Source organism: Bactrocera neohumeralis, chromosome 5, assembly GCF_024586455.1.
Source record: "Bactrocera neohumeralis isolate Rockhampton chromosome 5, APGP_CSIRO_Bneo_wtdbg2-racon-allhic-juicebox.fasta_v2, whole genome shotgun sequence".
Classification (NCBI taxonomy): Eukaryota; Metazoa; Arthropoda; class Insecta; order Diptera; family Tephritidae; genus Bactrocera; species Bactrocera neohumeralis.
The window spans coordinates 14,618,657-14,632,448 of NC_065922.1; the positions used below are offsets into that span (position 1 = coordinate 14,618,657).

General features: G+C 31.6%; 2 protein-coding genes across 2 annotated transcripts; one reads left to right on the plus strand and one right to left on the minus strand.

The window, feature by feature from the left end:
- Positions 1 to 262: 262 nt before the first annotated feature.
- On the plus strand, positions 263 to 3,265 carry LOC126760614 (FAST kinase domain-containing protein 5, mitochondrial). Its single transcript, XM_050476378.1, has 3 exons — positions 263 to 2,336; positions 2,398 to 2,570; positions 3,102 to 3,265. Exons 1-3 carry the CDS (start codon positions 623 to 625, stop codon positions 3,189 to 3,191), a joined length of 1,977 nt encoding a protein of 658 aa, XP_050332335.1. The 5' UTR covers positions 263 to 622; the 3' UTR covers positions 3,192 to 3,265.
- Positions 3,191 to 6,509, minus strand: LOC126760621 (mitochondrial ornithine transporter 1). Its single transcript, XM_050476395.1, has 5 exons — positions 6,069 to 6,509; positions 4,003 to 4,367; positions 3,848 to 3,929; positions 3,665 to 3,770; positions 3,191 to 3,603 (listed from the first exon to the last, which is right to left on the minus strand). Exons 1-5 carry the CDS (start codon positions 6,166 to 6,168, stop codon positions 3,282 to 3,284), a joined length of 975 nt encoding a protein of 324 aa, XP_050332352.1. The 5' UTR covers positions 6,169 to 6,509; the 3' UTR covers positions 3,191 to 3,281.
- Positions 6,510 to 13,792: the final 7,283 nt, after the last annotated feature.

The window sequence follows — 13,792 nt, forward strand, 5'->3', positions numbered from 1 at the left end:
TTTTCGAAAAATCCTGTTGTTTCTTAGTACCAATTATATCTGTATGTATGTATGTATTTTCTGTAGTGTACAGAAGTATCGTTAATGCCTGCAGTCAATTTAAATTTCTTATTGGAATGAAGCAGGATAGATATATTAAACGTACTCATGCTTTTATATTCGTAGATCAACGCAACGCAAACAGTGGTGATAGAAAAATGAAAAAGAAAAACAAAAAAATCAAAAGAGAAACACAGCAAACGCTAAACGGGAAGTAAACTAACAGCGAAATGTTAATGGAAATGTAAGAATTTTTAAAGTGAAAAAGTCATAAACTAATATTTATTTCTGTCTACGAATATGTTGATAAATATTTTATGACAAATTTCTTAAAAGAAAAACACAAAATTGCGCCTTTAAAATGTGTGTGCAATATGCTGATAAATACTTATCAATGCGAGCGCAAAAACAAAGCAGGGGAGCGGTAGAGAAGCCCATTGGAAAACAGCTGATTTGGCGCCAATGTTACCACATGCAAGCGTGCACAGCGGCAGAAGTTGTTTTAATCTTCATTAAATTTGCGACGATTGCTTGTAATTATGATTAGTATTGTGATAAAAAGTTAAATAAAGTAAAATTTGAAATGTTCAATATGCCTTTAATACGCGGCAGCCTACAAAAAGTGCGTGGAATATATCAATTGGTGGCTAATCAAAGCAGAGCGAGTGCACCAAGATTTCCACAAGTTGCCCCAGCATGCTTTCATCTGAATCATGCAATTGCCGCCAAAGTGTTTGTTGACAGAGAGAATAAACACGCACACGACGTGCTGGTGCAATCATTGAAGCCTTATCAAATCTTCCGCATGGATGAAATTACGCCACCAGCAGTAAATGAACCTGTTACAACAGAATTGCCTGCGCTGATATCTACGGCGGAACTGACTCGTGTCACTTTTGAAGAAGTATTTGACACATTCAACGCTCTGACACATTATTGCATAAGGACAAACACCTGTATCTCAGATAGTCGCTTTGAACAATTCTGTAAAATTTTCTGTGAACAAACTCATAAGCTCAGCAATGAACAGTTGTTATCCGCTCTACGACTACTATCCCAACTGCCATCAGAGGAGTCAGTACGTGAACCTAACTATATGCAATTGTGGAACAATTTGGATGTGGAGTGCTGCCGCCGCATTGAGCACTGGTCAAGTGATGAGCTCCTATTGGTTTGCGATGCTTGGTACTCCTTGAATTTAGCGCGCGTATGTGAGTTTGTCTGGGAAGCTTTACGCAAGTTGGGGCGCAAGGTACGACGTATGCAACCTGAGCAGTTGGTCCAAGCAATGTTCTACTGCAATGTGCTGCGCCGGCCAGTGTTCGAAATGTTCGATTTCGAAGTAAATTTAGCACGTTTTGTTGATACAATGTCACTGCAGGAGTTGGGTGTAATGTCAATGGGTTTCTTCAAGACACAAACACCCATACGTAATCCTGAATTGCTTGATCACTTGTACAAACGTCTTATAGCGGAAATAGAAACAGTTGATGATATCACATTGGTATCCATATTGAAAGTGCTGCGTTATAGCAGTAAAATACCACAAGTGCCACAAATGATGGAGTTGATGGAGGTGTTGCAAACACAAATATCACGTATTTCACTAATGAGCTGCTTGCACGTTGCGCTGTTTGGTGTGGAACTGCAGTGTTGCCATGATGGCGTCTTAGAGTTAGTGCTTCAACGCTTCAATCAAGACATCGAAAATGCGCGCTTAAAAGATATGGAACGCATATGCTTGGCAATATCTGTGTTTAACTATCATAGTCCAACCGGTGTTGAACAAGAGTTATGTGCGAAAATCTTGTCTCTCCTTGAAACCAAAGTCGATGAAATCTTAAAATACCCGCGTTGCTTCGTCGCCTGCTTGCACTATTTAACTCTATGTGGGCATTATAATAAAGAGATGATAACTTCTGTGCTAGATAAGCGATTCGTTGATCTTGCTTATGGTAAAAATGTGACCGCTGGACGTGAAATCTTTAATTTAGACTCTTTTGTGAAAATAAATTTGAAGGATTCCAATTACGTTGGCAATGAGTTGTCAGAAAAGAAGCGTCGCTCCTTGGGTAAAGTGCTGACACAGTATATACCTGAACGAAATCAAAAGTTTAGACTAAATAAAACCGATCGCATACTGCTGGAGATTAAGGAGACGCTGGAACGTATACTGCGCCCAAATACATTGAAACACATATTGCCACATTTCGAGCGGCCAGATGTGGTTGTTTGCTATGATAACACGCTTCGTCAGGCAATACCACTTGCAAGCGACTGTCCGGAGGATTATAGCGGTATTTATATAAATATCGTAGCAATGAAAACTTATTTTATGTAATATTTTTTTATTCCCAGGCGCTATCTTGACACGCGACCTGCTGTTGGGTGACTCGGTAAAAACGAATGTGGACAGCATCGCTGTGGTCATAGTTGGCTGGAACAATGTTGTAAAGGACAAACAAAGATTTACGGGATTATTTGAGTTGAAGCTAAAGCAATTGCGCATGCTAGGACACAAACCCATATTGGTGAGTATTTTTTTCTGATTATAGACTCGTTTTGTAACTTTTTTAAATTTTTAGGCTAGAATTTTTAAAATTGTCAAAATAAAGTTATTTTCTGGATTATGTTTTTTTTTGTGAAGTGTATACAGCTTCAATGCAAATGAAATTAACGTGTTTTCTGATTATATATTAGTTTTTTTAACTTTTTAAATTTTAAGGTTAGGATTTTTTTTATATTTATCAAAATAAATTTATTTTTTGGATTTTGTTTTCATTTGTAAAGGGTATACTATCTTCAATGCAATCGAAATCAACGTTTTTGCAGATTAAAGCCTTGTTTTGCTACTTTTTAAAATTTTTAGGTTAGGATTTTTTTTTATAATTATCCACTTTTTAAATTATCTTTGCATATTTAACGCACAAACAGCTAATATTTCATATTTATATGCACATTCATTTATTTTTCAAGTTTTTTTATAACAAAAATTACTCTAAATTGTTGTTTTACTTAAAATTAACAATCAATATTTCTTACAACTACTTAATTATTTGTAGATATATTGGCATGAGTGGCGCGCACTAGAGACCCCCATGGATCGTCAACAATTTTTAAAACGGAAATTAGCCAATACGATAAATTTGTAACATTAAATGTACAAATAACGCCACTAATATTAGTTAGCGAATTATATACCTAAGGAACACAATGTAAAATCAAATATTGAAAAATAACTGTTATTTCTTGTCCGTGGGCGCGCTTTTGGGATCGAATTCCTCGTGCAATATTTTCTTCGTATATTCGTAAACTACGAATAGCGTCGCCGTCGCCGGTATCGTGCGTAACACAGACGGTAATAAACCGTTGTAGAGTGCCAGTATGCCCTCTTTGCGCACAATATCGACGCCCACCGTTAGCATGCCGTGACTCAAACCCTGCACTTGTATGCGACTCTTGATAACATCGGCGGGGAAAATCATTGTCCACAGCATAACGCCGCCAACGGCGCCAGCAAACATGGTTCTAAGTGGACCAATATCGTCCTTCGTCTGACCGGGTCTGCAAATATGGTTAAAATTTATTAACTGACTTACAATTAAGCGCTATTTTTTGTACTTACTTAGTGAGTAGCTCACGCGTCAACTCGTAACTGCCAAAGAAGAAGAAGTAACCAGGCATTTCGCGCATGAACGTCGAGGTGAGACCGCGGAAAAAGCCGGGCACACCTAAATTAAAGTCAGCGAAGAAATGACAAATAGTAATTTTGACCAGCAAGTACTTTATTTTATGTAAACTAACTCACCCTCTGCTTTGTAGATAATTTTGGTTAATTTCCAAGGCGTCATATTCTCGTTCGCCGGTATGCCGGGGCAACATTCATGGGACTGAAAGTGTTAGCGAATATTTTACCATTACAAATATAATTTTTATACGTAATTAACGGTTAATTTGACTCACCTCGCGTATCGCCTGCAATTTGCACTTCACCAACTCGGTAGGGCACAGCGTGAATGTCGAAAAGAACGCTGCGAAGAAGCCAGCAAATGCATTTTCCGTCGTATTCAGTTGACTGTGGTTCTCTTTGCCCACCAAATATGCCACGAAGGACTGACAGCCGCCATATGCGGCAAAGAGCACAGAGTTTTCAGCCACATTTGCGATAACGGCCGGCACACTGCCCGCGTAAAGGCCGCGAAATATGCCATCCTTCTTGTACGTGTTCATAAAACATTCAAACATGTTCTTGTAGAGGAAGGGAAATGTCTGCTGCTTCACTTTAACCGTGTCCAGCGGCTGTGAGACATACACCTGCGTGGCGCCACCTGTTGGATATAAATAAAAAAAAAAACAAGAAATTTTAAATTGTGTTTTTGGAAAATTAACATGAAAAGGCAGCAATTTGTTCGAATTTGTTTTGCAAGTAACTACAACAACAATTACTGTTATATATGAATTTGATGAATAAGGTAGGTACTTTTGTTTTATTTTATTTTTGTTTATAAATCAAACAGCTGATAAGTAGTTAAAATTATATTACGGAAGTTGAGTTGTATATTTACTGGTGCCAAAAATAAAAACAACCACTTGAACTAGATCTGCGCGTAATTAAAGCTACACAGATATGAAATTTTGTTATTTCTTTAATCTAACATATAACAACAACAGAGATCAAACTTTACCACCAAAACAACATCAATATTTCAAGATTTGTGCCATTTATGGGTTTTGCAATATTGCAGTTTTAGGTTAGGTTCGCACTTTTGAAAAAAAAAAATTTGAATATCTTGAATATTGAATGCAATTTCATTACAAATTAAATCCTTTGCAGTTTGTCAACTGGCTTATCAACTCTATTAGCTCCGCTCCGAGTGAGCTTGGTCCCTTTAAATAGCCTTCAGGTCTCAGACCACTTGTAATGGGTACCTAATTCCCATGTTAATGGTAAGGATTGGATAAGTTGTCATCGAGGTCATCCACCTCTAAGCCCAGGAAACGTGCTGTTTCAACGGGGTCGGACCATAGGGAGAATGGTGTCAGATGTGTAGGCTGAGCAGGGCATGCAAAGAGTGGTTAGTGTCATGCGGGGGCTCATTGTAAGGCTTCATCCAAATTTCACCTCGGTTAGGTGTAATACATGCAATGGATGCAGTCATCTTGAGATCTGCTCAGGCCTTAACCGCACAGGCAGTGAACCACGAGTTATCTGGCCCCATACTGCCAACTCACTATTGCGACCTTAGCCTCTGCGGCTTTGCAATCTGCATCAAGTTCGCGCACTGCGCCGTCACTTCTCTAGAGTGCTCAACAGGGGACCTATACGGTCTACAGGAGATCAAATAGGCAGAATGACTACCATTTTGATCAGTCCACTGTTCCTATATTGTTAAATGTCCACTCTAATAAAGATATTTATGGAGCTTGGGATCAGTGCTCCTTTCATTAAAGAAAATTTGATGCGGCTGAGCTTCTTATCTGGCTCCTACATATGTATGTATGTACATATATTGTTGTAACCACTTCCAAAGTTCGTTTCTGGAAGATTTTGTAGTTACTTTTGCTATTGGATCGATCAGGCTGTATATGCAGCTATACGCTGTAGTGGTCCGATCAGAATCGGCCAAGAACTGACAATACGTCAGCGGTCTCCAAAAATAAATGAGAAATATGTACATATATGTACATATGTACATATGTTGCACAACAACATATTCTTATCAAATTAAAAAAAAAATTTAACTCTTTAAGTGAGTCTTTCTAACTCGGCAGCAAATTTCGATTTCGTTTAGCTTTTTGCATCATTCATTCATTAAGTTTCAGCACACATACACATGTACATACATATATAGACACGTACATACAGATATGATATACGCGTTGGAGCTTTAATGTCTTTAATAAGTTTCGTTTACATAGCGGCACATGGCGCGTTATTTCAGCTGTAGTATATGTAAATATATACATACATACGTATGTATGTACACCCTCGCTATTTACTTGTACTATGTGTACCTCCCGCCACTTACCCAGCGAGCCCGCCACGAACTCAATCAATCGATTCTGCATGGCGCTTGGCGGCGGCGGCGGTGGTGGCTCCGGTTCCTTTCGCCACCAAAACAGATCCATTTGCTTCCCTTGCGCTTGCTTACAGCGCTGAGCTCAACATATAACAACAAAAAAATAGTGTCTTCTGCGACTTTATCTAACTATCAACGTCACAGCCACTCAATATCACTTGGCGCTTCAAACTTTTCCACGCACCGACTTATCATTCAAAGGCGCGGAAGCAATTCTGGTCGTGTGATGAAACTCTCGAGACCACAACGGAGCGTTAAACGCGACACGCACTAATTCACTGTACAATTGAACGCTGATCTGCTGAGCGCGACTGCCACTTGGTGACTGCCGTCGACTATTGCTCGCGCGTCGAGCGTTCGTGGCCAGCGCGCGCCGTTTCTACCGTTCGATCGCTTATCAGCGTGAGCGCAAAACGCAGAAGTTGATTCGGCCTTTGATGAGAATTCGCTACAGCGCGCTCTGATGTTGTTATATTTAATAGTAGTATGTACAAAAACAATATTTTATGGCTGTGTTGTTGTTTTTCTCCAGCTTCAATGCTTCGGCAACAAATTCTAATCGCCAATAATATTTTTTCTAGCGTTTTTAGATTCTTGTCAGTGATTCAAGTAGCTGTACTATTGTTTTCAATGCCTATTTTCGAACTGATAAAAGCGTTGAAGTGAATTTCGTAGCGCTGATAAGCGATCGCCATGCGAATTTATAGTTTTGAGTGAAAGATTATTTATTTTTAGTTGTTGGCAAAAGTTTATTTTGAAATGATTTGCTTGTTTTTGTGCATTGACTAAGGACTGACAGCTTAAAATAAATTTAAAAAATATGAAAAATATTAACAGTTATGAATTTTTCGTAGTAAAATGCGAAGATGTATTTTTTTAATGACTTTTTCAAGAACAAAAAATACAATTTCAATGCAATATCAAGTGGTCATTATTATTTTTAATATTTTATAACTAAAAAAACAAAAATCCAAAACGTCCCTAACCTAATTTTCGTTGACAGTTTTATTGGCTATCGTCCTTATAAAAATGTATCCGGACTAAAAAAAACAACATTTTTACGTATTTTAATACAAATCTTTATTAAAGGGGAGCCATTTCGAGGTTCCCTACCTTTTTTAAGAAAAAACACAGCAACTTCAAATTTAATGGCGAATGTTTATTATCATTCGAAAAAATATTTTTTGGCATTTATTTTTTGAAGTTGTATCTCTCTCGAATGACTTTAGACTTCACATATCCCCAAAGAAAAGAGTCTAACGCCTAAAACGAGAAATTATCTGCTCACCGCAGTGTTCTCTCAATAAATCCATTGATTAATGAGATGTGTGGGAAGTGTTGCCGTTTTGTTGAAACCAAATGTCGCTGAGTTCACGAATTTCAATTTCAGGCATCAAATAGTCAGAAGACAGTTATCGTATAACCTTCTAAGTGCCTTATTTTTTACTTTTTTCTTATTGATTTAGCCTACAATCACCTGCGCCTAAGCAATACTTCGCTGAGACCTCGTTGGCTTCCTCTTCTTTCATTGAGAGTGTCACGAACTAAGGTATTTTACTGTTAAACGCGAATCGTAATTTCTGTTTCTATCTCATCACGGCGCGCCAGCCATTTCTCCATTACAAAAGTGGGTCTTAACTGAAAATGATTTTAAGTTCATCTATAGTTGATCTTTCTGAATTCAGAGGACGAGTCTGCTTCCGCTGATATCATCAGAGGTACATCCAAACAACTTATCCATGGTTGTCTAGGCTTGTAATAGCTCATTTTACCATATTATACGATAATTCCTGAGGACAACATCTAATCGTCAAGATCAATGAAGCGAACTCACTGAGCCCCCAAGTTCCTAACATATTCTTAAGTTCATCAAGCATGATATAATGCTTCTTCTTCTCGTTTAAGCAAAAACGCACACGCTTTGTTTCTTTATCGCATCTAAAGAAATTGTAATAATTACTTAGCTTTAGGCTCTGTCTGAAATTCAGTAGATTATCCGTACTGGGGGGATCCGACTGACTGATGGAAATTTTCATTATTAATTTAAATGGGCGTATACATACATACATACATACATATTTAACTCGACTAAGATATTTCTCATTTTGGTCCATGATCAATAGCTGATCAGCGGCAAATTTGCTAGAAAACAGGTTCGTTGGAGATCGAGGGATAAACTATAATTGATAAGCTCGACCAACTACATATCAGGTTCTATCTTAACTAAAGTATTGTTAATTGAGTTTTCTTAATTATGAATTCGGATTAAATACTTCTTCCCTTGAACAGACGAAAGTAGAATTTTCTTTATAATACTCGTTGAATATGCCCTGGATGGAGAGTACTTTTTAGTCTTTGTAGGCATTGCGATCATTTTTGAGCTATGCATTTTATTGTCGGTCTCTTTTTGTCGAAAAATAACGTAGATCCATTAGAGATAGGCCATCATAGGTTAGGTTCGATCCAAAAATGGTTCCCACTTAGACAACACATAACGCCGTTCCATAAAAATGCCCACAAAAATAATTCGAAAAATATTTGCTCCATATGTAATTTAGGTTTATTAATTTTTTATTTATTTATTTATTTATACGCTTTATTTATTGTTTGTGGTATATAATGTATTAAATGTAATATTCATTTATATTTTATGTATATATATATATATATATATATTTATATGTATGTATATATTTATATGGTGTATTTTTGATAAGTAATTTACACGAAATGCTAACCATAAGATTCTTATATTTTCTAATTACGATACATAGTACTAAACTTCACTAAATCATATAACTGTATATGGTTATGTATGTGTGTATGTATATATTATCGGTTTAAATTTATATGTAGGAAGGTGTTTTCACGCATGCGTGCGCGTGTGTGTGTGTGCGTTTGTTAAGGATGGGAGACCTTCTTAAGTGACAAGTAAATACATTTACATACAAAATTAGCAGTACATAGCTTATCATATACATACTAGTACATACAATGCACCAACAAATTCTAGGTGCATATCCGATCATCGCTCATTAACAGTTACACGCTGCCAACGCAATCTTTTCTTGGAGTTGCAGTCACAAATTAGAGTGGAGTACATATTTATATGTTTATATGTATTTGTAAGTGTGTGTATGTACAATATTGTTAATTAATTAATTTTGCCTTTGGGAAGCAACGCTAATTTCTGGTTCTTATGTAGACATTTTTTGTTGTTGTTTTTGGTTTTTAATTTGTATACAGCTTGAGATTAATTTCCTGATGTGCGGTATTAATTTTTTAATACATAATTATTTATATACATTTTTAATTACTATTAATTACGGTTTTTTCATTAATTTGTTTTTTTTTTCAATTTTAATTTAATAAAATTTTGCTTTCCATTGTTGTTAATTAAGAATAAAAATTCAAATATTATTTTAATTAATAATTAAAAAATTAATAATAAAAAATAAATGCAATGAATAAAAATTTAAAAAATAATTAATAATAAAATTAAATAAATTAAAAAAATAATTTAATTAATTAACAAAAATATATATATAATAATATGTATTGTATATATGTATATATAAATTGTATATATGTATATACATATAAACAAAATGATAAATGATTAATAAAATAATAATTAAAATAAATTAAAAAAAAATTAAAAATAAAATAAAATAAAAATAATTTAATTAAATTAAAAAAAAATAATTTAAAATTAAAAAATTAACTAATTAATTATAACAAAAAAACTATTTAATCAAATGATAAATGAAAAAAAAAATTAAAAACAAAAATAATTTAATTAAGAATAAAATAATAAATTAATAAATTAACAAAAAAATATTTGATTAAATGATAAATGATTAAAAAAAATAATAAATAATAAAAATAATAATAAAATAATAATTTAAATAAATTTAAAAAAAAATTAAAAAAAAATTAAAAAAATTAATTTAATTAAATGATTAATGAATAAACATATAAAATAATATACATACATATATAAATATAATTAAGAATACAAATTAAAAAAAATTTATTTAAATAAATTTTAAAAATAATAATTAATAATAAAATTAAATTAATTTTTTAAATTTTTATTTATTGCATTTAATTATAAATAATAATTATATAAACTTTTTGTTAACTTTTTTTTTAAATTAAATATTTTTTTTTTATTTTTATTCTTAATTAAATAATTGTGAATAAATTTTTCATAATATATTTAATTTGTATTAATTATTATTTTTTTTATTAAATTTTTTTTGTGGTTTTTATTAATTATCCTTTTTTAATTTATTATTTGAATAATTTATTTACTTTATTAGCTATAATGCCTTACATTGCCTCTTACTCAATATCATATTTTTTTTTGTTTTTTTATAGTTTTTTTTATTTAATTATACATATATTTCTATGTATATGTGTAGTGGTTATATACTTTGACTTATACATATACACATACATACATAAATGTATATTATATATATGTATGAATTAGCAAACATTTTACAGCAATATATATATTTTTTTTAAATATTTTTCTTATTGGAAGTGTATGTACAAGCCGAACTTGCGATTAAATAAATTTTTTAATAAAATATTTACCACAAAAAAAATTTAAAAAATAACAAACTTTAAAAATAAATTAGCAAAAAATACCTAAAAATCTATTCTTCAAAAGAAAATTATATTATCTTTCAAAATTGATGAAATTACTGAACAAAATTTCTATAAAAATAATCCTTAGTGTGAGGTGGCATAATGAAGTGAGCAAATATTAAAATTTTTTTTTGCTTTAAGTCAACGGGTGAGTGGGCAATAAAAGTGATAATGTTGAGTTCACCTACTTTCGTCACCACTTTCTAACGTAATTTGAATAAAAATCGTAAATTTCCCTTACGTAATACCATACTTCGAAAACTCGAAATATATTGATGTGGCATCTCTTGGTGATTTAGTATAAGATTTCCTGTTCTGCATTCGATAAAAAAATTTTCCTTCTCTTCTTTTCTTACATCTTCTTATTTTCCTTTCTTTAATCTTTTCCAAGTTTCTAGAAAATGTATCCACCATCCATCAGAGAAAAGGTCTTAACCTTGAAGAGAATTTGTGCTTCACAGACAGTCAAAGTATGGAGGAGAGTGGATTCTCTAAAAAATCATGAATTCAGTCGATATAAGAAGATGTAAGTTTGTCGAAATTTTCTTGAAAATCCCAATCTCAATCTATTATTTTTATAATAATCTTATTTCGAAACTCTCTAACCTCAAAAATATTTGTAAAACCTTTATGAAGCACTTTGGAAATTTGTTTCATAAAATTCTGTATTTCAAGTTCGGAATTTTTTTGTAGTTTGTCAGAGAAAAATTTTCGAACATTACTAGAATTGTTATAAAAATATTAACATTTGGATATTCAAAATTTTGAAACCACACATATTTCCTAAATGAAAAAATTTATTGAACATACAGAAATGTGTTATGAATTTCGAAACCGCAAAAATATATTTGGAGGGTTTTTGAAAATATCATAAAGCTCTTCTCATATGAAAATAATTTTTTTTTTGTTTTTGAATTTTGGAAATAATATATTTCTTTAAACATTTGTTTAATTTCTATGTCAGATCAGAAAAATATATATATTTCAGGGATTTTCGAAATATGATAAACCTTTTAATTAATATAGACAACAAATTACTAAAATTTCGAATATTCGAAATAACCAAAATTTTTCGAATTTCTTCGAAATATTATATGTATTTCCGAAATATGATAAACTTCTTAATTAATATAGACATCAAATTTCCGAAATGTTGAATTTTCGAAATAACCTAAATTTTTGGAATACTTTTTTCTTTTGAATGTCAAATCCCCGAAAATGTACTTCGAGGATTTTCGAAATACCATAAAGCTTTAAGTTAATATGATATACAGATTTTCAATTTTTATTTTGTTTTTGATTTTTCGAAATAAAGTATTCATTATTATATAAAAATTTTTTTCATTTCAAAGTCAAATTAACAAAATTTTTTTTGAACGATTTTCGAAATATGATAAACTTCTTAATTAATTGATCTAATCATCATCATCGGATTTTCGAAATTTTAAATTTTTGAAAAAACTTTCATTTGAACATTTGCTATGAATTTTTGATTTCTGAGGTATTGAAAATATATTCTCGAGATTTTCGAAATTTCGAAGTTGAAAAATTAAATTACGAAATAATACTTTCATTTCAACATTTGCTATGAATTTTTGATTTCTGAGGTATTGAAAATTTGTTCTCGAGATTTTCGAAATTTCGATGTCGAAAAATTAAATTTCGAAATAGCATTTTCATTTCAACATTTGCTATGAATTTTTGATTTCTGAGGTATTGAAAATATGTATGTTCTCGAGATTTTCGAAATTTCGAAGTTGAAAAATTAAATTACGAAATAACGTGCATTTTATAATATTTTTTGTAATTTAAGTATCTACTTCTTCAGATTGTGGGTTTTGAGTTTTTCTTTTAATAAACTATTATTGTAATTGAAATGTTGTTGAAAAAAAAAATGAAAGTTGTGACCCTGTAAATCATCGATTCGCTGATAAAACTTGAAAGCAATAAAATCACGTGAGCATATGTAATTCTAAATTTTATATTATTTTTGCTCTATTTACTTCCATGCTCGCATTGTGAAGCGTTCGCGTTCGCTTTCTACTTTCTTATATGTTTTGTTCTTTGCTATTTGTACTTGTAATCTTACGCTAATCATGCTTATACAGGGTGTAAAAATAGCGTCGAATCTGCGTTAGAGTATTTCTTTACTTAATATTTTATATTTTTTTTCTAATATTTGTTTGTGAATATTTTTTTACGAGTATCTGAGATATATTCAATGATTTTTACAGGCAAGCGTTTGTTGCTTAGCATCTCTTAGCAACAATTTTAGCAAAATCGCTGTGCATTTCGGTTTTATATAACCTCAATTTCAAATTGCATATTTTTCAATTATTATTTTTTTTTATTTTTTTGGGGTTATGTATTACAATATTTTCCATATAAAATACATTTGATAATGTCTGTGGAGTAGTTTAGGGTGTGGCGTTGGTTTCTTCTAATTTTTATTTGCAAAAATTGTTTTTAATTTTTTTGATGTTTACAGTTATGTGTATATTTATGCGTGTGTATGTATAATACAAGTTTATTTAATTTAATTTTTTTATTTTAATTTAATTAATTTTTTATTTATGTGTACAGCTAAGCTTACTTTGCTAAAAACATTGTATTTTTTAATTGTAATTTTAATTTTTTGTTTTACTTTTTATTTTTATTTAAATATTGGCACATAGTATTTTATTTATATTTTTTATTATTATATATAAATTAGTTTTTGTAATATTTTATTGTGAAATTCATTAATTATAGTAGAGTTCTAATAATAATACCACAAAGGGAAAGGAACAAACACATTTATTAGTTGTTTATAGACATTACGATACATACATAAGTAGTACACTAATACATAACTATGCGTGGGTAAATAAAGTAGTAAATAAATACATATTCTTAAAAACACATATGTATGTATGTATATACTTCAAGCCATTTTCATGACATTTACTTTTTGAAGATAATTTCATTTAAATGTTGATTTAAACAGCTGTAATGGCCATTTTGAGGGAAAATGG

Excerpts from the sequence above, each read along its gene's own strand:
- LOC126760614 (XM_050476378.1), top strand. The coding sequence starts at position 623 with ATGTTCAATATGCCTTTAATACGCGGCAGCCTACAAAAAGTGCGTGGA. Across the intron at positions 2,337-2,397 it reads CTGTCCGGAGGATTATAGCG|GCGCTATCTTGACACGCGAC; the intron begins GTATTTATATAA and ends TTTTATTCCCAG. Across the intron at positions 2,571-3,101 it reads TAGGACACAAACCCATATTG|ATATATTGGCATGAGTGGCG; the intron begins GTGAGTATTTTT and ends AATTATTTGTAG.
- LOC126760621 (XM_050476395.1), bottom strand. The coding sequence starts at position 6,168 with ATGGATCTGTTTTGGTGGCGAAAGGAACCGGAGCCACCACCGCCGCCG. Across the intron at positions 3,771-3,847 it reads AATTATCTACAAAGCAGAGG|GTGTGCCCGGCTTTTTCCGC; the intron begins GTGAGTTAGTTT and ends ACTTTAATTTAG. Across the intron at positions 3,604-3,664 it reads ACGCGTGAGCTACTCACTAA|ACCCGGTCAGACGAAGGACG; the intron begins GTAAGTACAAAA and ends CCATATTTGCAG.